This window comes from Mustela nigripes, chromosome 6 (assembly GCF_022355385.1).
Source record: "Mustela nigripes isolate SB6536 chromosome 6, MUSNIG.SB6536, whole genome shotgun sequence".
Taxonomy (NCBI): Eukaryota; Metazoa; Chordata; class Mammalia; order Carnivora; family Mustelidae; genus Mustela; species Mustela nigripes.
Window position 1 is genome coordinate 17,674,286 of NC_081562.1, and position 23,234 is coordinate 17,697,519.

At 44.5% G+C, this 23,234-nt stretch overlaps 1 protein-coding gene across 1 annotated transcript in view; it reads left to right on the plus strand.

The window, feature by feature from the left end:
* LOC132020241 (putative tetratricopeptide repeat protein 41) overlaps positions 1-23,234 on the plus strand; it is a 71,091-nt gene that overhangs the window by 12,411 nt on the left and 35,446 nt on the right. The window contains exons 4-8 of the mRNA XM_059404447.1: positions 4,039-4,199; positions 6,903-7,344; positions 10,254-10,493; positions 13,299-13,497; positions 14,314-14,492. Of these exons, the coding sequence (XP_059260430.1) occupies positions 4,039-4,199; positions 6,903-7,344; positions 10,254-10,493; positions 13,299-13,497; positions 14,314-14,492 (1,221 nt within the window). The remainder of the gene's footprint in view (positions 1-4,038; positions 4,200-6,902; positions 7,345-10,253; positions 10,494-13,298; positions 13,498-14,313; positions 14,493-23,234) is intronic.

Here is a 23,234-nt window from a genome sequence, read left to right on the forward strand (position 1 = left end):
AAGACTGAGCTTGGCATCCTGGGGATCCTGTTATTATATGTGTTCTGTATCCCTTACAGTCCTGCGGGTGCACGGAGCCATGTCTATTTTTTTTCCCCCACTGTGGCACAGAAAAGTTTATTTTTCCAAACAAGAGAAAAAGCTTAGCTTAAAAATAATAAACATCATACTCATGCATATAAACATCAAAAATAACATATGTGTTTGAACCATGTCTATTTTATTGGATATTGTCCCACTCTGTGCCTGACACAGAGCCTGACTAATAGAGAAGGTTCTCAGTAAATCCTTATTGAATGGCAAGAGATTAACACTGCCCCAGACGGAAAAAAAAAAAAAATCAATCACTAAGTCCTTTTGTTACAGGGTATTTTGAAATTGTATCAATCGACTTTTTTTCTCTCCCCATAAATTTACCTATCCTGACTGGGTCTTCCAACACTTGAGATGTCACCATTTAAATTAGGCAATAGGCCACTGTCACTGAGTAGAGATAGTTTGACACTAACAGAATAAAGAGACATGTTTAGGATCATTTTCCACTCCTAGTAATTCTGACTATCTCCAATATTATTTTGAGGAAAAATCATTTGAATCACCCCCAAAATGGGATTTTTAAAATACTGAACCCATGCTTTCCTTTGTGTATACAGTTATCAACCTGTGGGTGTCCTCTTTGAGGGTTTTCCCCCCCCTTTTTTCTCTGGGGTTATTTTTTTTGCTGTTTATTCTGAATGATATTATGCTTTATGATTGTCAGGCTGTGTGTATTTCCTGAGGTTCATGTAGTTCCGTTTTGTGTCTTAGCGTCCACCAGCTTCAAGCAAGAGGTGAGCAGTGCGTGCCCTCTGCTTATGACTGCTGGTGAACCGTACGCGGTGATAGCGACCCATGCAGCTTGAAAACTCAAATGGAGTGGTCTTTAAATGATGATGTGTTGCCTGAAGGAAAACTATTAGCAAATTGGTGTTTTTAAAGCTCCCATTGATTTGTGTTCAAGTTTCTTCACCTTCCTAGGCCCGTGTCCTCACCTACGAAATGAGGATTTGGACTAGACTACATGATTTCCAGAATCCCTCCTGCTCTAAACTTCAGTTACCTAAGGCGTAGAGTCTTGATATTGCCCATACGTTAAAGATTTGGGGAAAAAAAAAATTCCCCAAATACCCAGAAGGATGAAAGCACCAAGATTAAATGTTCTCTTCCCATTCTTGAAAAATATGTTTTATTGTGTGCCACAAGCACAAACCATCTTTATTTTTTTAAAGACATATTTTTTAAATTATCTCTACACCCAACTTAGGACTTGAACTCATGACCCTGAGACCAAGAGTTGCACATTCCCTTGACTGAGTCAGACAGGTGCCCCTATCTTTTTTGATTCCTTCTCCTCCTTTATGTCTCACATTCATATACAACCTTCAGGTCATTAATTTTATGGCCATTTGCTAATATAAAAATATCTTTAAAAATCAGTATGTCCAGTTGTAAGATAAGTGCTGGGAATATTATGTATAGCACGGTGACTATAGTTAATAACACTGTATTGCACATTTAAAACTGGGTAAGAGTACGTCTTAAAAATTCTTATCCCTGAAAATATATTAGTTTAAAATTCTTTTCAAAAAAATTTTTAAGTAGGCTCCATGCCCAAGTGGGATTTGAACTCACAAACTTGAAATTAAGAACCACATACCCTATGACTGAGCCAGCCAAGTGCTCTGAAAAAAATGATTTTGTATCTGTGTGGTGCTGAATGGTAACCAGACTAATGGTGGTGATCATTTTGTAGTGTATACAAATATAGAATCATTATGTCGTATGCCTGAAACTAATATAATATTATATGTAATTTCTACCTCAATAACAAGAAGACCCATGCTACCCTCTACTCCAATGTAAAAGAGAAAGATAAAGTAGTTTATTATAAAATAACATGTTCTTCAATATGTAAGTGCTCAGTGATGATTTCGGCGGAGGCCACAGAGGATTAGGCAGGTGCCTGGCTCTCTATGGAAATGACCGTGGAAGCAATAGATGTCGGGCGGACTGGCCCAGGTGTGTTATAGTCAAGGTTCGAGCATCACGAGTGATATTCCTCTCAGGGTTGTGATTTTCTGAAGTGGTGAAAAAGTCTTGGTATCATTTCAGACGAAGGAATACTTCATCTTCCATCACATTACATGGTAGTTGTATTCCTAGAAAATTCCATGTGTTTTAAATCTGCAAATTATTATTATATTATTATTATTTAAAGATTTTATTTATCTATTTGACAGACAGAGATCACAAGTAGGCAGAGAGTTAGGCAGAGAGAGAGAAGGAAGCAGGCTCCCTGCTGAGCAGAGAGCCCGCTGTGGGGCTCGATCCCAGGACCCTGAGACCATGACCTGAGCTGAAGGCAGAGGCTTTAACCCACTGAGCCACCCAGGTGCCCCATAAATCTGCAAATTATTTTGTATTTGCGTGAAACTGGAGTGGGTTTCTAGGTGTGGTAATTAGTAATGTTTCCCCCCTTATGTGATTGACAGAACATTGGAAAGTCAGGTGGACACCAGGACACGGCTTAATTGTGGGTGACTGTCCTGTGTTGTAGGATGTCTGGGCCTCCCCTGTTGAGTTCCACTGCTCGAATCAGCTTCCTGTTTTTTGAATGTTCATGTACTTTCCTTCCTTTCCCTCTGCCTTATCTTGCTGGATATCCTCTTGTCCTTGTCTCTAGCTGTGCATTCTCCAAGATTCATCTCAAATGTCTTCTGCGTGCAGCTTTTCCATATTGTGACGGTTCTGTATCAAACTCCAGTAAACTGCAGTCTCGTATTCTGCCTTCAAACATGGTTATTCATGTACAGAACCCGTTTTCACTTCCCTTAACTCCTTGATGTTGTATTATAAATCATTTTATCTCCTCTTGGCTGCTAGCTCAGCACCTTGCACATAACAGGCAGCCTGTAAGTAGTTGTTAAATGTAATTATTCTCAGTGCTTCTAACAGAATCTTAATGCATCTGAGAGGCTAAATCCATTAAAGCTTCTTTGCATAACTTGATTTTCTAGATTCTAATATACTTAAATTTTCAAATACTGGCTTTGAAAAAGCAAGATCAAAGTTGTATGTGCTAAAATGCCTTTAGAATATTAGGTAGTTGCGGGGCGGTGCCTGGATGTCTTGGTTGAGTATCAGACTCTTGATTTTGGCCCAGGTTGTGATCACAGGATCATGAGATCGAGAGCCCTGTGTCGTGCTCTGTGCTGGGCATGGAGTCTGCTTAAGGTTCTCTCTCTCTCTCCCTCTTCCCACCGCTCCCCCTCATACACGTGTTCTCTCTCTCTTTCTCCAAAATTAATTGAATAGATCTTAAAAAAAAAAAGAATATTAGGTAGCTGATTACCATTTTGGGTGGCTACTATTATGTCACTTAATAGAGTTTGAAAGTTAGTCCTCTTATTTCTCTAGCTTTACTGGCTTGTTGCCTAATTCTCCCCAATAATTTCCAGATTCCAAAGTCTGGAGGCCAATATTGTGGGTAGAGTAATTTAGGATAGGTTATGCCAGATTTAATGTGGGCAAGGAGCGCACAGCCTACTAGGCACCAGGCGGGGGCTTGGGGACGTGATGCATGGGTACATGGCTGTACCGCCTGGGGAGGTGGTCAAGGTGCTTAAAGTGCCCCCTGACATTACAGAGCTACAGAAACTTCGCAGACCACATAGACTGGCTTCTTTCTCCTCATCCAACTCTTTGTAACATGATCTATTTTTGCATTTTGGAGAACGAGAGTAATGCTTTGGATCATACAAAATAATTTTTTATATACAATCCTGAAAATGTATAGGAGACATCTGGTGGTAAATACCATTATCTTTTTTGGGTTGAATATTTTTAGGCTGCTAATCACACATATACCTATATGTGTCAGCTGTACAGCTGTGAATAGCACTCATTGTTCCCAACCCCTTCCGCCTCCCCATCCCATTAACATATTCTAGCAGCGATGGAAGCATTTTTGCCTAATCTGAGCAAATTCCTATGCTCTAGGTACTCAGCTTGAAACCGATATTCTTAACGAAGACTCAAACGTCTTGGTCTTTCCACTTCTTGTGGAAGTCTTCATGGCTTCCATCAGTTTAAAGCCCTGTATACTTGTCCTAGATGGAATCGAAGAATTGATTGGCATTTATGGGATCTCAGGACAGAAGGTAATCTCTTTTTTAAAATCATACTTATTTTATTGCTGTTTTATAAAAAGAAAAAACCATAATTTAGAATGTACGTAACATCTTTCCATTGCATCGCGTATCTGTATCTACAGGCGACTTTGCTTATGGTCACTGCTCTCCATTTTATTGAACAAATACTTCTGGTGGCACTTAGAGTGGGGCAGGCACCCTTCTAGGAACTTTAGAAGTATGAACACATAGAATTCTCGGAAGAACTCTGTGGAAGAGAGACTGTGATCATCATTCCTGCTTATGCAGAGGGGACAGCATGAGGAGATGTTAGGTGGCTTTATGGGACATCTGAAGTGGGTGGTAGACTGGGAATTCACATGTGGGTGGTCTGGTTCTAGAAACTGTGACCTTTACTCCTACTTGGGCTTTACTCCTGCTCTCGCTGTTTTATACTTTTATCAAGCATTTATTGGGCCCCGAGTATTTTCTTTATGTTGTGTATTTTGATCTGCCTCATCTACACTGGTTTTGCACATACCAAATTGGTTGCTCCTTAGTTTTTATCCTGTTTGAGGTAATATTGGATCCATGGAAACTCTAAATCACCTTGGTATCAGCCATTACTTTGTGAAGCAATTTCTCTAAAACTTAAACACACATGAAATTGTAAATTATGTCAGTAATTTACAAATAATCTATATTTCTCATAGAGAATATGATGAAAGAAGAAGAGCACAGAAAATTAGGTATACTCATGGTCTCCCCACTGCTCAACATTTGGGAGCAGACCCTTCTTTTTTCCATGGATGTCTATACACACTCATTGAAGCTTATGTAAATGAAGTTACATACCATTTTGTTTTGTAATCTGCTCTTTAATTTAATACACAGCGGCCACCATCAATTCAACAAGTAACTATTGACCATTCACTATGGGAAAAGCACCATAAGCAGAGTTGGACGTGGTCCCTGCAAACCAGCAGGACTTTCATTCTGGCAAGGGACGGCCGATGTTAATGACACGATTACACCAATGAGTATAGAATTACAGTTGTGACAGGGGCTGCCAAGGGTCTGTATGTAGCGCCGTGAGAGCCTCTAATGAAGGCACTTGGTCTTTGGGGAAGGCTCCCTGGAAGAAGGGCTCCAGGTAGAGGTCTGTGGGAGGAGGACGGGCTATCCTAGATGTCCTAGGATATTACCTGCACCAGTGTCGTGCAGTGGTTGGGAGCTTGCCTGGGGAGTCAGACCCTTGGTTTCAATCTCAGCCCTGCTGCTTACTATCAGAATGAGTTAGATATGACATTTAGCCTCTCTGTTTTGCAGTTTCCCCCTCTGCCTTTCAGGAGGGTTGTTAGGAGGACTCAGTGAGTTGGTGTGTTAAAATTATACCTGGGGTTTGATTTATAGGAGGATGACTGAGTGCTGGCATGGAGAAGCCAGTGCCACTGAAGGAAGAAATTATGACTTGCATTTCCCAAGAGAATAAGATACTCCATGTCATACAGGGCCCCGGGGGAAGTCTCACGGTGGCCAGGAGGCAGAAGACAGGAGCCAGGAGAAGGCCCAGGCCAAAGCCTTTGTGGGGATTCCCATGGGAAAGGCAGAGTAAATCATTCAGGATGCACAGTTCTGGCAGACTTTGTGGCATAGGGACTGTCCCTGGTTTCTGGCTCTGGCGCTGGGATGATGTAGGTCAGGGAGAAGTGGGATTGGTGAGTGAGAGGCGGAGAAGAAGGTGGTGGGGGTGTGGTCTTGGATCTGCTGGTCTGTTCATGCAGGCACGTTCCAGGCAAGCTATCCACCGCCTCTGGGAATTAACTTGTCTTGGGAGGACCAGTCTCACCTGGATCTGTCTGTAAGGCCCCTGAGAGAAGGCAAATTATCAGAAGACCCCCAAAATAATAATCTCTAGCTAATGGAGTGCCTGAAGACACGTTCAGCACGGTGCCTGGCTCAGAGTAAGCGGTCAGTGTTTGCTAGTTGCTCTTATTATTATCATAATCGTTGCTCGGGGTGGGAGAGGCTTTTAGAGGAACCTAAAAAGATTTGATTAGGTGTTTATTTGATTCCCAAATAAAACCATTTAAGTTACGATAGTACTGTTGTATAAAGTGACGATTCTTCAGCATCAAACAGTGTTCTCTTTTTCAGTTCAGTGGTTCGGTTTTCACTCTTAGGGTTTCCTTTGGCCAGCACTGTAGGTCATTCTTCGGAAGACTACGACCTGTCGGATTCCTTGCTTGTAGAAATCTCTTTTTGGAGGTTGCATCTGTGGTATCAAATTCATCATGGGGGGTTGTCAGTCAAATATAGTTCTGTGGGGTGAGAGTGGGTATTACCACTGTATTGTTTACTGTCCGGCTTATTGTTCATAACCTTAATCCCAGCCTTTACCCTGTACTAACTCCTTCTATTCCAGCTGTGCTGAGTTTAAAAACCAGCAACCAAGTAGTTTTTTATTTTTAAGATTTTATTTATTTATTTGATAGACAGAGATCACAAGTAGGCAGAGAGGCAGTCAGAGAGAGAGAGAGAGGAGGAGGAAGCAGGCTCCCTGCTAAGCAGAGAGCCCAATGTGAGGTTTGATCCCAGGACCTTGGGATCATGACCTGAGCCGAAGGCAGAGGCTTTAACCCACTGAGCCACCCAGACGCCCCTAAAAACCAGCAACCAAGTAGTTTTAAAGTCTTTTTAAAGATTTCAGATGTCTTTGACTTTCTCCCTCAGGCGAAGGATTTCTCTTGGCTGCCGAGCTCAGTGCCTCCTCAATGCAAACTTATCCTGAGCACCGTCTCCTCCAGCCTGTCCTACAAGTCGCTGTGCGCGCGCCCGGATGTGAGGACCGTGGAGCTCCTGAGCGCAGGAGATGAAGAGGTGAAGCTGAACATCTTTAGACAGTATCTCTTCATTCCCAGCAGAGACCCCCTCCGACAGACCAGACACCCTTCGAGGAAAAGAACAAACCTGAATCCTTTAAAACTCACGATCCTAGCAAATGAGCTGAGAGAATGTAGAATCTACCGAGACGAGTACCAGTGTCTGAAGGAGTACTTGGAGGTGGTCTCCATTCAGGAGCTCTGGGAACTGATTCTGAAACGCTGGATTGAAGACTACAGCTGGACTTTCATGCCAAAAAGGGCCAATTCAGACACCGTGGCTTCAGGAGAAGGTAGGGGTTAGCCAGTATTGACAACGAGCTGGAGCCCACGGGGAGAAAGATGTATGGCGGGCCACCCAGAGGAGGAGGGCATAAGGATAAGGCTGTCAGAGAAAATACAGGATGCCCAGTCAAATTGGAATTTCAGATAAAGAACAAATAATCTTTTCGTAAAAGTATGTGCAGTTATTGCATGGGATGTATTTATACTAAAAATTAGTCAAATCAGAAATAAAAAATTTCATTAGAAGTGGATCCCAAGTTATTGCACAGACCCTACTTATACCAAAAATTAATTTGTTGGCTATCTGAAGTTCAAATTTAACTGCATTCTCTGTATTTTAATTTGCTAAATCCAGCGACCCTGTGTAGGGAGCTCTGTGTTGACTATAAAGAGCACTGTATGAGGCACATTTTTCAGGAGTCTGAGGAATGGGCCTTTACTCTTTCTTTTTTCAAAATATTTTATTTATGAGCAAGACAGAGAATGAGAGAGAGAGGGAGGGGTGGAGAGAGAGGGACAGGCAGACTCTGCATTGACCCTAGAGCCCCATGTGGGTCTCGATCTCAGGACTGAGATCATGACCTGAGCCCAAACCTAGAGTTGGCGGCCTAACCGACTGAGCCACCCAGACCTCCTTGGCCTTTATTATTTCTATAACTCAGTTCTTTTGAGCCTATAGTCCAAGTTTTGGCAGGAACCTAATTCAGTTAATCTAGGTGAATTATATCAATTTAGCTTGTTTTCAGACAGATTAGGGTGTTCTTCAGTCAAGCGAGGATTTGTGTCCTTCCTGTGTCTCCTTTTGGGTTGACCTTAAATCTGAGGCCCTTGGTGCTGGGTGTCCTTGGTTGTCCTCTGTCCCTGCTGTCTTCCACTGAAGTGGTCATGGCCCCAGATGGTGTGCAGTTAACGGACGTTCCTCTAGTTTTTTTTTTTTTTTTAAAGATTTTATTTATTTATTTGACAGACAGAGGTTACAAGTAGGCAGAGGGGCGGGGGTGGGGGGGAAGCAGGCTCCGCACCAAGTAGAGAGCCCAACATGGGACTCAATCCCAGGACCCTGAAATCATGACCCAAGCTGAAGGCGGAGGCTTTAACCCACTGAGCCACCCAGGCGCCCCGCGTTCCTCCGGTTTTGGCATCCTCTAGGACACCTGTGTTCCCATCTGTCCTTGGATTGGTCGCTCTATGCTGCCGTCAGCTGCCCCTTTCCCTCATCTTAACGTGAGGAGGCCCCACTAACATCTACACCCTTCTGGAGCCTACCGTCTCGTGGGTAGTCAGCATTCCTGACAGGGCACGTTGGTTACTCCCCATACCCTCGGAGCTCCTGGCTCTGTAGGTCGCCCCATAGCAGTTTCTGCTGTCTGGTTCTGATGGCATAATGAGATCTGCAGAGCTTCTGACTTTCAGATTCCTGATGGGAAGCAGAGTGCAAGCTCTCTGTACTCCTGGGTCCCCAAGCGCATCTGTCTCATGGGTCCTCTCTCGCTGCTCACAGCCTGGGTTCAGGGGACGGCACAGGCCCCTTCACGGAAACCTGCCTGAGCAACGCCATGGCTCTCTTTCCTCACGGCTTCCTCCTCCTTTCTCGGTTCAGTCTTCCTTAGCTCATCCTGTAACTGTCTGAGTCCGTTTGTGGTTAAAAAATGTATTCCATGAGTTGGTCAGGAGATTGTCTTTTGGTATTCAAGAGTCAGTCTTTCGAGAAGGAATGTTTATTCTCAAAGCCCTTATCTCTGCTATGAGCTTCAAAGGTCTCTTTTGAAACTTGAGTTTCTGCTACAATAACCTTCTCTGAAGGACGATGAATTTAGAGTGGAGCAGGCATGGGGATGTGGGGGTGGGGAAGGAAGCAGAACATGCTTGGACTGAGAGACATAGCGGTTGGCATGACAACATATTGTCCTGCTCCATTTTTTGCTCTAGAGTTTGCATTTCTGCAAATAAAATTAATTTCAAATTTACTGTACCCTCCCCCACCTGCAAGAAGGTGAAATAAACATTTCTGTGCCCTGAGAAGGGTCACGCAGGCAAAGGGTCATGCATGGCTGTGCCCATGGCCATCCCTAGTTGTTCAGCATTGTTCAGGAAAGCCCAGGCCCTCATCTCCTGAGGGACTACTCCTTTCCCTGGCTGACTGACCCTCACTGTCTAGCACTGCTCACTGACCCCTCCTCAAGTCCAAGGCACTCAGCCACAGGTCCAAGAAGAACTTGGTCAGACTCGGATCAACCTCTGAAAGAAGCTTGCACACCTGGGGCAGAGGAGCTGCCTCTGTTTAGTGATTGCCGGTGTTTGGGGTCGTTCCCCAGTCCTAGCAGAGGAAGTCCATCTAGGATAGCAGACCCTACCATTTGTCTTGATGGTCTTAAGGGTCTCTTTCGAGTTGGTTGATTATAAAGCCAGTGGGAAATCCAGCTGTGGCAAAAAAATCCGAGGGTCAGATGAGTGATGTGTGTAGCTGCCTTGGGTGGCGTCTGTGAATGTGTGGCAAGATAGCAACTATGCGGAAGGCCCACTCCTTGCCCTAAATGCAAATCTGATGTTTGCACATCTCAGTAAAGACTGCTCACTAGTCTAGTAATTGGCCAACTTGCCAGCTTGGAACCATAGCTCACATGACTGTGTTAGCTGGGACAGTGTAGCTGATACTTAATGCCTGAAAGTCTGGGCTTGGAAGCCAGCTTGTCTGTGTTCAAATCCCAGTTCTGCACTTATTTCTGTGTGATCTGGGTAAGTTATTTAACCCCTCTGTGCTTTGTCTTATTTGTAAGACGGGGATGGGGTTAGGTAGTATCTACTTATAGGATGATTAAAAGAAACAAGTTGTTAGTCATATAAAACATTTAGAATGATGCCTGGTAGCTGGGAACTCTTCTACTTGGCCATCGTTGTCATTCTGTTGTCTTAACAGTGCTGGATGGCTGGGTGGCCGATGCTCTGTGCTTACTGAGCATCTCACATTGTGGACTGACCGAGGTTGAGATATTCCAGATTTTGGACATGCTGGGCTACAGGGATCATTACAAAGTGACCACGTTGCACTGGGCTGCCTTCCGCAATGCCACCAGACAGTGGGTCCAGGAGAAGCCCAATGGCCTCCTGTACTTCAGGCACCAGTCCCTGCGGAATGCTGTGGAGCACAAGCTTCTGGGTAAGGCTTGAGTCTGTGTGAGTACCTGCTCGTTAAGAAAAGGGAAGTTCACACACAAGGGGAATCTTGTTGCTGGCATTTCTCAAATAGAAGTGAATCTATAAACACATATAAACATGGGGATATAAATAAATACTTGTACCTAATTGTGAGTAACAGAGACCTGAAACCAATGGCTTCCATATCAGGGTTTGCTCTCTCACATGAGAACTTTCTGGAAGTAGGCTGCCCTCAAGGCTCCACATTATGATCTGGGATCCCGTTCCTTCTGTGCCCCCAATCCATACACTTGCTTGACTGCTCAAGGTCACCTCATGTTCATGACTGCTGGAAGCAGCATGGCTGCTGGAGCTCCAGCCATTGCATTTCAGGCAACAGGAAGGATGAAGAGAAGAGGAAGGGCTTTCATTTCCTTTTAAGGAGTTTTCCCAGGGTTCCACCAACATTTCCGCTGTATTTCCAGAACTTTGTTGTTTGCCTGCACTAGATACAAGGGAAGCAGGTGAATAGAGGTTTCAACAGGAGTGTTGCTACCCTAAACCAAGGTGGGCACCTGTCACTAACAAAGATAGGTATGCGGCTACAGGGTAGGCATCAGCAGTCTCTACCCTAATTCTGAAATCAAATTCTATCCACTTCTGAAAGGACGGTAAATCTGAACCTGAGACACGATGGCAATCACAGACCCTTGACCTAGAGGCAGACCACTCTATTCATATAGGGTCTTCATATAAGTATGAGGACTTTAAAAAAACCTTTAAATCACAGCTTCTGCAAAGGTTCTAAGCTCTGTGCAAATTTCCTTTGAAGTTTACTATGTCCTCTTTCACTTTCTTTTATAAAAAGATAAAGACTTTCCACTGTTCCCTCCTACATTGTCATCATTCCCGCCACCTCTGAAGTTACATAACGTGGCAAAGAGAGCAGGGCGAGGAATGAGGATGCTTCTGGGTGTGATGCCCGCTCTTTTGTTCACTTGGCCTCCGATGGTTTGCAGCACTCGGTCTCTTCATTTTCCCAAAGAACAGTAACACTCTTGGAGGTACAGGAACGAAAGGGCCATGATGTGGCTGTTAAGATTCTGGGTATAGGCTGTACCCCTTCTCTGCACTGTGAGCCCCCAAATAAGATGCTGCTGGCAATACTCACTATTTTCAGAAAACAACAACAACAACAACAACAAAACCCTACCCAACTTTTCAGGCCGTGGAATCAGGACGTGAATACATCTTTCCTGGAGGCACAGGGAATTGTCATTTCAATAATTCACTTCCACATGGCCTGAGCACGGGAAGCAAACACATCCTATAAGGAGAAAAAAGATCCCAAAGCTAGGGCAAGAGGACTTGAGTCTGTGATGATATTTTTGGTAAAGGGCTATCTTTTGACATATTTTGTCCGAATGTCACATCCTTCCTTTTAGGGCAAACTAGTCTCTTTCCCATGCATGTGTATGCATGCTCCGTTCCTTTGAGATTAATACTCTGGTACTACATTCAGTGTGTAACTTAAGTTACTCCTATCGAACGTCGGCTAGTCTAGAGGCATGCTTTGATCCCTGGGCTGTGCTAGAGAGGCATCTCTCCCCTTCTGCTACGAGAGCTGAGGATTACTTGGTCTTGCGTACTTTGGGTGTGGGTGCCCATGTGTGTGTACGTGTGTGTGTGTGCGTGCATGTTAGTGGGGCTGGAAAAGAAAAGGGCAATTAGGGAGGAGAGCAGAAAAGCTGGGAGATGCTCTTCTGTTGCCACCAGCTAGCATGAAGTCTCTCCAAGTGCACAGATAACCAGGAAATTGTTCCAATGGATGTGGAGTGGTTATTTGAACAGTGGGCTCCCTTTCTCCTCCTCCTCCTTCTTCTTTTAAGATTCTATTTATTTGACAGAGAGACAGCGAGAGAGGGAGCACAAGCAAGGGGAGTGGGAAAGGGAGAAGCAGGCTCCCCGCTGAGCAGGGAGCCCAATGGGCTGGATCCCAGGATCCCAGGATCCCAGGATCATGCCCTGAGCTGAAGGCAGAGGCTTACCAACTGAGCCACCCAGGGCTCCCCTTCTTGTGAAGAGCTGGGCCTGGTAGGCCATCCAGCAGAATGACTCATCTTGGAGAAAAAGCCTCAAGCAGAAAATTTAAAATACTTCTGTTTCACCTTCCAAGGATAGGTACCTCTAAACTTTTAATGCAACAAAACCCTTTTGTGTTTAAGGAGCTCATTTCTGGGTAGTATGATCTCTTGGAATCCCTCCTCTGGTGGAGAAAATACTGACATCTGGCCCGTAGTGTCCAATCTGTTGTTAGTCTGCTCAGCTTCCCCTTGGGCCTCTCTGAGACCCAGAGGCAGACTAACTTCTCCAAACTGCGTGTCCTCACATATTTGAAAGTGTTCATTTAGGTGACAACCATGACATATAATTAGGATAGAAAACAGTAGATTATGAACATTTCTTGGGGGGAGGGGAAGACAGCGTAAAAAAATGAGCGTGTCCCCTAGATTTTCAAAATCTGGGTCAGGGGTCATAACTCTAATTCTTTGGTAAATTCAGACGGACATTGGGGAGGGTATGTGCTTTGGTGAGTGCTGTGAAGTGTGTAAACCTGGTGATTCACAGACCTGTACCCCTGGGGATAAAAATATATGTTTATAAAAAATAAAAAATTAAAAAAAAAGAAGGTATATTTTTAATATTTCATGGTTTTTTTCCCCCAACTCCCTGTTCATTATCTCTAATTATGGCCACAGAGCTATTATCTAGTGTCTTCACGTGCTAAGAAGGCAGATGCCTTCCACTGTGATTGATTTCTCAATAGGTGTGCTCACTCCTGTCAGAGAAAGCGGTCCGTACACCTTTCAGAACCCAACGAATCACAGGAAGACATATTTCCACCGAGTCTTAGCCCGATACTTCCAGCGGCAGACGGCTTTCTGGAGAGTGTACGAGGAGCTGCCGTGGCACATGAAAATGAGCGGCTCCTGGGGCGACCTGTGCAGCTTCCTCTCAAGCCCCAGGTAAGTCTCGTCCTTCTGTGCGGCGGCCTTGGAGCACATCTCCTCCTTCCTCTGCTGTGTGCGGTGCTGACACGCCCACGTGTCCCTTAATGGGGGCTCCTTCATTCACAAACCCGGTCAAGCACCTGTGCCTTCCTTCCTTCGAATGGGCCCCTCGCTTGGCAACCCCCTTCTGTGGCTGACGGATTCCCAGAGTCGCTCCGGTGGGTCACCCCGCTTTCAGAGTGACTCCATGGGGTTCTTCTCAAAGTTAGGACAATTCCAGAGGCAGGAAGGGTTGGAGATGGGCTAGGATCAAGGATTGGTCACATCATCCTGCTAGACCCTCCGAATTTCCTCCTGTCCCTTTCTTTCTTCTCCCTCCTCTCTACTCCTCTTTGTCCCTCCCCCCTTGTCCTCTTATGCACCCCTTGGCAAACATGTATCCTTGACTCACTCTGAATCCCAGCTCTTGTAGGCCCTGGGGATGCAGCTCTAGTCAGGCGGGGAGCATGTGGAGCCAGAGAAGAGCTACCCATGGGGGTCAGTGCTTCATTAGAGCAAAGACACAGAGCTGGCAAGCTTGGGAGAAGGAGGGGCTTGCTCTGCCTGGGAGATTCGGGGAGCCTGCCTGGAGGAGGCGGCCTCCTGGACAGACGAGTGGCAATGGCTTTGAGTGCTTAAGAGTGACAGGCTTACATTTATCTGGCGACCTGTGAAAGTCATAGTAGTTAAGGAGTTTATAAATAGGCTGATGGAATGGGGCAGATAGCAGAATAGCTTCCCTTCAAGAGACGAAATACAAAAATGACTTACATTAATATGTTGTGTTGTAAGTATCACAGACTTTCTATCGAAGATCCGAAACCCAAGCTTCTGGACAAGGCTGCACCTCATCTACTACTGGAACGTGTTATCAGAAGTTGGATATGACGCTGCCGAGGCCTACTTGTTCACGGTGGCCAAGATTAAAGCCGACAAATGCCATAAAGTGAAGAAGAGAAACACACTCTCAGGTACCGTGAGTCGCTGTGGTTCAGTTCCGTTTTACGGGGATGTAACGTGGCCACGAGTGCCTGCTCTCCTGTTTCCCCACATACTTCTGGTCATCCCAGCAGACCTCTGAGTACTCCTATCTGCAACTTAAGCCAGCCATTTCCGAAGATAGGAAATGGAGAAAGAGCATCGGTGTCCAGACGGCTTCTCTTTCTGTCTTGCTGTGGCTGTTTTCCGAGGCTCCGTCCTTTGACTCTTCCTCTCTATTTTCTCCTGGCCTCAAGCGCACTCCCAGCATCTTCGTCTTCTGTCGTTCCAGCCTTGCCCTCCTCTCCGAGCAGCACATGTGGCCCACCTCCCGCAGGCTCCGCTGGCGGCACTCCCCAGCGACCAGCAGAGAGTTCAAACGAAATACATGCAAACCCTGAATCGTTCTGGATGTTCCCTCCGCACTTGTGCTTCTTTCTGTCTCCCTCTGTCTGCTCACGCTGCCCCTAACTCGCCCACCCCGCGGCCCCTCACTCAGTCCTGGAGACACGCAGTTGGTGTCGAGCACGGCCCCAATCCGGGTTGGGACAGCTGTCCTTCGACGTGCAGCCTAACGGCTTGGATTTGGACAGCGCTCTGGTCAATGCTCCTTCCCTTTGTGCTCCATACGAGGTCCCCTCACCTGTGTCTCTTTCTCCCTTCATTTCCTGGCTTCTTAAACAGTGATAAGTTCATGCATCCTTTTAACAAGCAGTAACTGCGCACCTTCCCTGGGCCATGGGCTCACTGGGCGCTGCTGACATATCGCTGAATGAGGCCAACTCATTCAAAACTCGCTCAGAACGGAATCCTTCCCAAGGTTTTACCATTTAGTGAGCATAAGGAAGATTCTGAATCTTTGTCACGTGCCAGCCGCTAAGTTAAATACTTGATATGTATTTTGTTCAACTCTAAGAAAATCTCTGTAATACGACTAATATCTCGGTTGAAACTAAGGAAACGGAGTCTCAGAGAGGTGAGGTAAGTTGCCCAAGGTGTCCCAGACATTAGAGTTGGATTTGGACTGTGTTTTTTCCTGCATCCCTTTTGGTCCTTAACTGTGTAGCCTTTCCTTGTATTCTTTTTTTTTTTTTTTTTTTTAAATATATACTTGAGAGAGAGAGAGAGAGAGAGAGCACAAACAAGTGGAGGGGCAGAGGGGGAGGGAGAGAGAATTGCAAGCAGATTCCACGCTGAGCACAGAGCCTGATGCAGGGCTCAGTTTCTTGACCCTAAGATTGTGACCTGAGCCAAAATCAAGAGTCGGATGCTCAACCAGCTGAGCCCCCTCCAGGCACGCTGTCGATATTCTTACTACCGTGTATGAATTATGTAATTCTGGAATTTCTCCAATTCACGAATCCTCTGGGTGGTAGGACCCGAGCGGTAGTCTGAGGATTCCGCTGTGGCGAATAAAGCCAGGATGCATCTGGAATTGTATCGGTGCCGTGGGATGTAGGTGTGGGAAGGACACAGGGGATGCAGGGTGGTGCGGGGTGGGGTGGGGGAGTTGGGGGGAGCGCTGTGTGTCCTAGGAAGCTGGCAGCTAACCCACAGATGAGGAGATCTCTGGGGTGGGGGTGAGAGTCCTTCCTGAGGATGCCATGCGGCTTGTCATAACGTGGTTGTTATGGTGATGGAAAGGCCTGGGGGCTGGGGGTTGGCTGGTGGGAGGAAATCACCTAACATTTCAGTGTGTGAGGATTTTCTGGATGTAAATGAGTCTAGTTCAGAATGTGTCCCTCTGAATTAGGCCGGAGACATCTTTAAGTCTCTGGTGATCTGCAAACATGCTGTTCGCATGATCCTGTGCTGGGTAGTCTCTGCTCACTCTGGGCCCTGAGACGCTCCTTAGCAGGGAGTCCTGGCCTCCACTGCCTTTGACACCTGCCATCTTCCTCACCCCTCATGTCCCGTCACAGCCCAGTCCAGCCTCTTGCATCTTCTCCATCCTGGGCTCCAGGCCCTCATGCCCTTTGTCTGACCAGTCTTCATAAAGCAAAGCTGTGATCAAGTCACGCTGCACGTTGCTGCTGTCCACCTTCATGTCTTATCTCCACCTTGGCTGGCAGAGTCAGCCCATGGTCATTTTGGGGGGAAGAAGGGGGAGGGGCTTCATGACGTCCCTCTGGGACTGTGTAGGTTTACTTTTCCGCCTTTTGGGAGGCTGATTGTAGAAGAGACAAGACCAACGACTTGTCACCAAAGCAATAGCAGATTCATTGGAATGGGTTTAATTATAGCAGGAGTCCTATAATAGTCCCAGGGGGCATTCCAGTGGTCTGGTTGGCTGTCTCGGTCCCCCAGACATTGTTTTTCCTACCGTGGTTCTGTAGCCACACACAGCCCTGAGACAATGGGGCCTCCTCGGGTGCTGCTGGAGGCAAGATCCTGAAACAGGAATGTGCTTTCAAAGGGGTTTTCGAGAAACCCTGTTTTATGGTCTGCAGTCTCGGGGTGGCTTGCCCATCCAGCCCCATCCTCCCTTCTCATAACGAGGTCTGGGCGGGCAGGCTTGTAATGAGGACCAGCTAATGCTCGGAATCTGTCTGGCGGTGGTTGCTGCGTGCCTGCGTCAGGGTGAGCCTGGTGCTAGAAGCCAGGGTTGCCGCAGCCCACGGGACACAGGGTTCCTGCCGTGATGGAGCTTATGGTGGAGTGTAAAACAGACACTCCCGAGAAGGTCAGCCTGAAGGAGTTGGACATCGTGGTGGAGGAAAGGCGGAGGGGACAGCATGTTTGAGGGCCGCGAGTCCAGGGGGAGAGGGACAAACCTGAAGAACTGAGCAAGTCCAGTACCGGTACAAGAGAGCATGGGTAGGCTCGTCAGTCAGCCGGCCGGGGGAGTGGAGGAGTGTGTGAGGTCTCTTTCTGCTGCAGGAGGCTGTGTTCCAGCTCAGGACCAGAACGCACGACTGTGTGGTTTGGCTCCCCCTGGTGGCTGTGACGAGAACCAGAGCCCTAACTTGTTCGGTTGGTGGAAAAGGCAAGATTCTTGAGTCTGGAAATCGCTTCTCCCCAGGTGCTTCCTGCCTGCCCGCTTGCCGCCTCCTGGCGGGATGCATCCTGGCAAGTTAGTTTCTGACTGATGGCCAGTAGGGAGGGCTTGGAGCCCACAGGACAACTTTGATGGTTGGCCCCCATTTTTTTTTTTGACTTTTTAAAAAGTTTTTATTAATAATTTTCTGTAACCAGTGACAGTATCTTAAATCCATTTTATTTTTTATTTTTTAAAAATTTTAAATTAATTAAAAAAATTTTAAATAGACATATAATGTATTTTTATCCCCAGGGGTACAGGTATGTGAATTGGTTGGCTCAATTTCTATAGATTATCTGTGACATGGTAAGCTTGGTTTTGACTGGAGTCCTAGGTCACATCAAAGTGGAGAAAATCCATTTCTGGCTGCAGTTGCATTTTTAGACAAAGTCAAACACCAAAAGAGACAGACTACAAACAGATGTGGCCGAAGGATGGGACCCAGCATGGCTTCATCTTGACAGATGGCTGGCTACCTTCCAGGTGGCAGATGTGGTGGGTTGGGGAGTATCATTTCGCTTTTAATGGTCAGGCTTTCTTACCAGTGCAAAGGGTAAATACATTGAATTACAGGATCTTGTCTGCAGGTTGTAGGAAATGGGGCAATATCAGCTTTTCATGACTAATATCGGATGTTTTGCCCTTGATGCCTTTGAAAACTTCTAAATATTTTAGATAAATGGAACAAAATGGTTTATTAAAAACAATTTTATTTTATTTAAAAACATTTTTAAATATTTTATTTATTTATTTGACAGAGAGAGAGAGAGAAAACAAGCAGGGGGAACAACAGATGGAGAGGAAGAAGCAGGCTCCCCACCAAGCAGGGAACCCAACTCAGGGCTTGATCCCAGGATGCCAGGATCGTGACCTGAGCTGGAGGCAGATGCTTGACCAACTGAGCCACCCAGGAGCCCCTATTAAAAAACAATTTTAAGAAAGCTCTACAGAAAAATTGAAAGAACAAAAGATGCAATTTTCAATAGCTACAGAAAATATGAAATATCTAAGACTAAAGGTAATAAGAAATATTAGGATCTTTATTTTTATATTTCATTTTTATTTTTTTAAGATTTTATTATTTATTTGACAAAGAATGACACAGCAAGAGAGGAAACACAAGCAGGGGGAGTGAGAGAGGGAGAAGCAGACTTCCCGCTGAGCAGGGAGCCCGATGTAGGGCTGGATCTCAGGACCCTGGAATCAGGACCCGAGCCAAAGGCAGACGCTTAATGATTGAGCCACCCAGGCGCCCCAGGATCTTTATTTTTATAAAACAGCTTCAGAATTACAGAAAACAAAATTTTAGTATATAGGGAGACGTACCATATTCTTGGATGGGACGACTCAAGGTTGTAAAACTACCAGTTCTTCCACAGTTGACTTATGTATATAAAACAATTCTAATTGGAACCTCAATGGGATTAAAAACATTTCTAAATTTTCAAAATGATTTTAAAGTTCTTGGAGGAAAAAGATCTGAGAGTAAGAGTTTAAAATAATGAGAGCAATTTGAATATGAACTTCTTTCTTTTTTTTTTTTTTTAAGATTTTATTTATTTATTTGACAGAGAGAAATCACAAGTAGACGGAGAGGCAGGCAGAGAGAGAGGAAGGGGCTCGATCCCAGGACCCTGAGATCATGACCTGAGCCAAAGGCAGCAGCTTAACCCACTGAGCTACCCAGGCGCCCCTGAATATGAACTTATTTAAACCTGTTATGAAGCTGTAATAATTTTAAAAATACTACTGGGAGCAGAAATAGCTCAGTGGAACAAAACAGAAAGCTCGGGTATAGACTCAGGTATAGATGTAAAAAAATTAGGGGCTCCTGGGTGGTTTAGTCGGTTAAGTGTCTGCCTTGGGATACAAGTCATGATCCCCAGAGTCCTGGAATTTAGCCCCACATTGTACTCTCTGCTCAGCGGGGAGCCTCCTTCTCCCTCTGCCTCTCCCCTGGCTCATACTTGCTTGTTCTCTCTCTCTTTTTTATATAAATAAAATATAAATAAACAAAATATAAATAAATGATAGAAGCTTTTCAGATAAGGAGGATCATGGACTAAATAGTGCTGTGATAATGGTTCACTATTTGGTAAAGTTAAATTACCTGCACCATTACACCAAAACAAATTCCAGAATGATTGGAGTTAAATGTAAATAAATAAAATTTTACATTAAAAAACTGTAAGAAAATGTCAATGAGTCAAGCAAGAAAGCAAAAGAGTGACTCACAAAGAAAATAATCAATAAAGCTATCTAAACTGGTGAAATTACTACATGTAATCCAAAGCAACACAACTTGGAAAACTAGAAACACAGTTATAAGACCAGTGATAACTGGGAAAGATATTTGTAACATACATGGCGGGCGAAGGACTGATTTTTTTTTTTTTAAAGATTTTATTTATTTATTTGATAGACAGAGATCACAAGCAGGCAGAGAGGCAGGCAGAGAGAGAGAGTGGAGGAAGCAGGCTCCCTGCTGAGCAGAGAGCCCGATGCGGGGCTTGATCCCAGGACCCTGAGATCAGGACCTGAGCCGAAGGCAGAGGCTTTAACCCACTGAGCCACCCAGGCGCCCCAGGATTGATATTTTTATTAAGTAAAATGCTCTTAGGTGAGAAAATAATGAGCACTTCAATAAAAACAGGTAAGATCATGAGCAGGTCATCCAAAGAACAGGTTCAGTTCTTGTCTATCTCTGCTTAACATCCCATGGGTATGTTGGGTGGTGCCCTTCTCTTCCAAACATGCTGGACTCTTGACTGCTGCTGACACAACCTCCCCTGGTTCATCTTCCATCTCTCTGGCTCTTCCTTTCTGTCTCTTTTATGAGCTCCCCCTTTTCTACCTGGCTTCTCAGTCTTTGAGTTCTTTATGGTTCTTTTCTTCTCATGCCTACTTTCACCCCAAGCATATTACGAATGTCGGTGGCTTCAGTGATTGTCCACGTACACATGATTCCCACACTTATTTCTCTGGCCACATTCACCCTCTGAGCCAAAGATCCGCATATCCAACTACCAACTTAACTGTCCACTTGGGTGATGTCTCCAAAGCTACTCAGATCCAATGCCTCTAAAACTGAACTCACAGACATCCCCCCCCCCCAAATCAGGTTCTCTTCCGGAAACTCTCAATTTACCATGTTGGAGTAATCCTTGACGCTCTTCTGTCCTGCATGCCCTCCCCAAATACATTTCATCACTGAGTCCTGACATGTTTTACTTCCTAAATGTTTCCCAAACTTGTCCACCTGTCCACCTCCACCACCAATGCCCTTCTTTAAGTTGTCAGAGCTGCCAGGCGCATTTGTGAAGACCAGTAATACGCATTTAAGATGCCTCCATATCTCTTTATAGCTTGGCATATCATTTATTTTTATTGTTGAATAATATTCCAATGTATGAATATGCCACAATTTATCTCCTTGCTTATTGAAGGACATTTTGGTTACTTCCAGCTTTTGATGATTTTGAGTAAAGCTGCTGTAAACATTTGCATGCAAGTTTTTAAATCAGTTGGGTAAATAACTATGAGCATCATTACCTAAATGTGTGGTATGGCTATGTTTATTTAGCTTCTTTAAGAAGCTGCCAAATTGCCTTCCAAAGGGACTGTACCATTTTGCATTCCCACCAGCAATGCATGAGAATTTCTGTTTTTCTGCGTCCTCACTGGCATTCGGTATTTTTTTTTTTTAATGTTAGCCATTCTAACAGGTGTGCAGTGATATCTTCTTGTTTTTATTTGCAACTCCCTAATGATAAATAATGTTACTTTACATATCTTATTATTGAAATTCTAGAGTTCTTTGTACATTTTGGATAGAAGTCCTTTATCAGATGTATATTTTATAAATACTTTCTCCCAATCTATATCTTATCTTTCTATTCTCTTGATGGTATCTTTCATGGAGCATTAGTTTTTAATTTATTAAGGTCTAACCTAATCAGTATTTTCTTTCTTGGGTTGTGCTTTCTTTACTTAATAAAACGTCACTGAAACACAAGGTCACAGGTGTTTTTCTGTTTCCTTCTAAAAGTTTTATAGCATTTCATTTTGTATTTAGGGCTGTGATCCCTTTTGACTAAGTGTTTTATGAAAGTGTAGTGTCTAGATTATTATTTTTTTGCATATGAACATTCAGTTGTTCCAGAGCAATTTATTAATAAGACTTTATCCATTCAGTTGCCTTTGCTGCTTTGTCAAAGATTGGTTGGACATTTGTGGAAGATTTTTATTGGCATTACATTGAATCTGTAGATCTAGCATCTTAACAATGTTGAGTTTTCCAGCCCATCAACACAGAACCTTTCTCAGTATATTTAGATCTTTTTTTGATATCCTTCATCAGAGTTTTGTGGTTTTCTATATGTAGATCAAGTACATATTCTGTTGGATTTATACCTAAGCTGCTCATTTGTGGGGTGCTATTATAAATGGTATTGTAATTTAAATTTCCAATTCCAATTGTTCACTGCCAGTGTATAGGAAAGCAATTGGCTTTTGTATGTTAACCTTGTATCTTGTAACCTTGTTATAATTGCTTATTAGATATGGGAGTTTTTTGTTGGTTCTTTGGGATTTTCTATATAGATAAGCCTATCATTTGTGAACAGAAAGAGTTTTATTTCTTTCTTCCCTATATATATATATATATATATATATATATATATATTTCCTTTTCTTGTCTTATTGCAGTAGCTAGGACTCCCAGTGTGATGTTCAATAGGAGTGGTGAGAGGGAACATCCTAACCCCAGCTCATCATTGGTATCACTCTAGCAAGCCCCGCCACCATCACTACTCACCTGACCCAGCGTCACAGCCTCGAAACTGGCCTTCCTACTTTCAATTTCAATTTTTTTTTTTTTTTGCAATAATGTCCATTGTCTGCTTAGTAGCCAGAATGAGCTTTTAGGAATGTAGACCAGATCATGTGACTTTCCAGATTAAGATCATTCCAGAGACTTGCTGTTTGCACTTATACTGAAATCCGAACTCCTCACCTTAACTTACAGTTCTTTGTGTAATCTGACCCTGCATGCCCAAGTAGTGTCATTTTATAAGACTCTCCCCCTTGGCCTCTAGATGTCAGCTGCTCTGGCCTTCTTTCTGTCCTTCAAGTACATTCTGCCTTTGGGCCTTTGCACCAGCTGTTCCCTTTGCCAAGAATGTTCTTCCCACTCATATTTTAATAGTACCAGTTCTTCTAGTTATTTAGATCTCAGCTGACATGTTACTTTCTCAGAGTGGCTTCCCCAATCTGATGTTATATCTAGTCATTCTCTGTCTTATAAATGAGATTTAATTCTTTGCATAGTTGTTGCCTCTACCTGATTTTGTCTGGTTTGTTTCCTCCTCCTCTTCCCATTCTTCTTCTTCTTCTTCTCCTCCTCCCCCTACTCCCCCTCCTCCTCCTCCCCCTTCTCCTCCTCCTTCTCTTCCTCTTCCTCCACCTCCTCCCTGCTCCCTTCTCCCTCCCCTCCCTCTCCTCTCCCCTGTCCCCTCCTTCTCCTTCTCCTCCTCTCCTCCTTCTTTCTTCTTCTTCTTCTTCTTCTTCTTCTTCTTCTTCTTCTTCTTCTTCTTCTTCTTCTTCTTCTTCTTCTTCTTTTCTTCTCCTTCTTCCTCTTCTTCTTCTTCTTCTTCTTCTCCTTCTTCTTCTTCTCCTTGTCCTCCTCCTCCTCCTC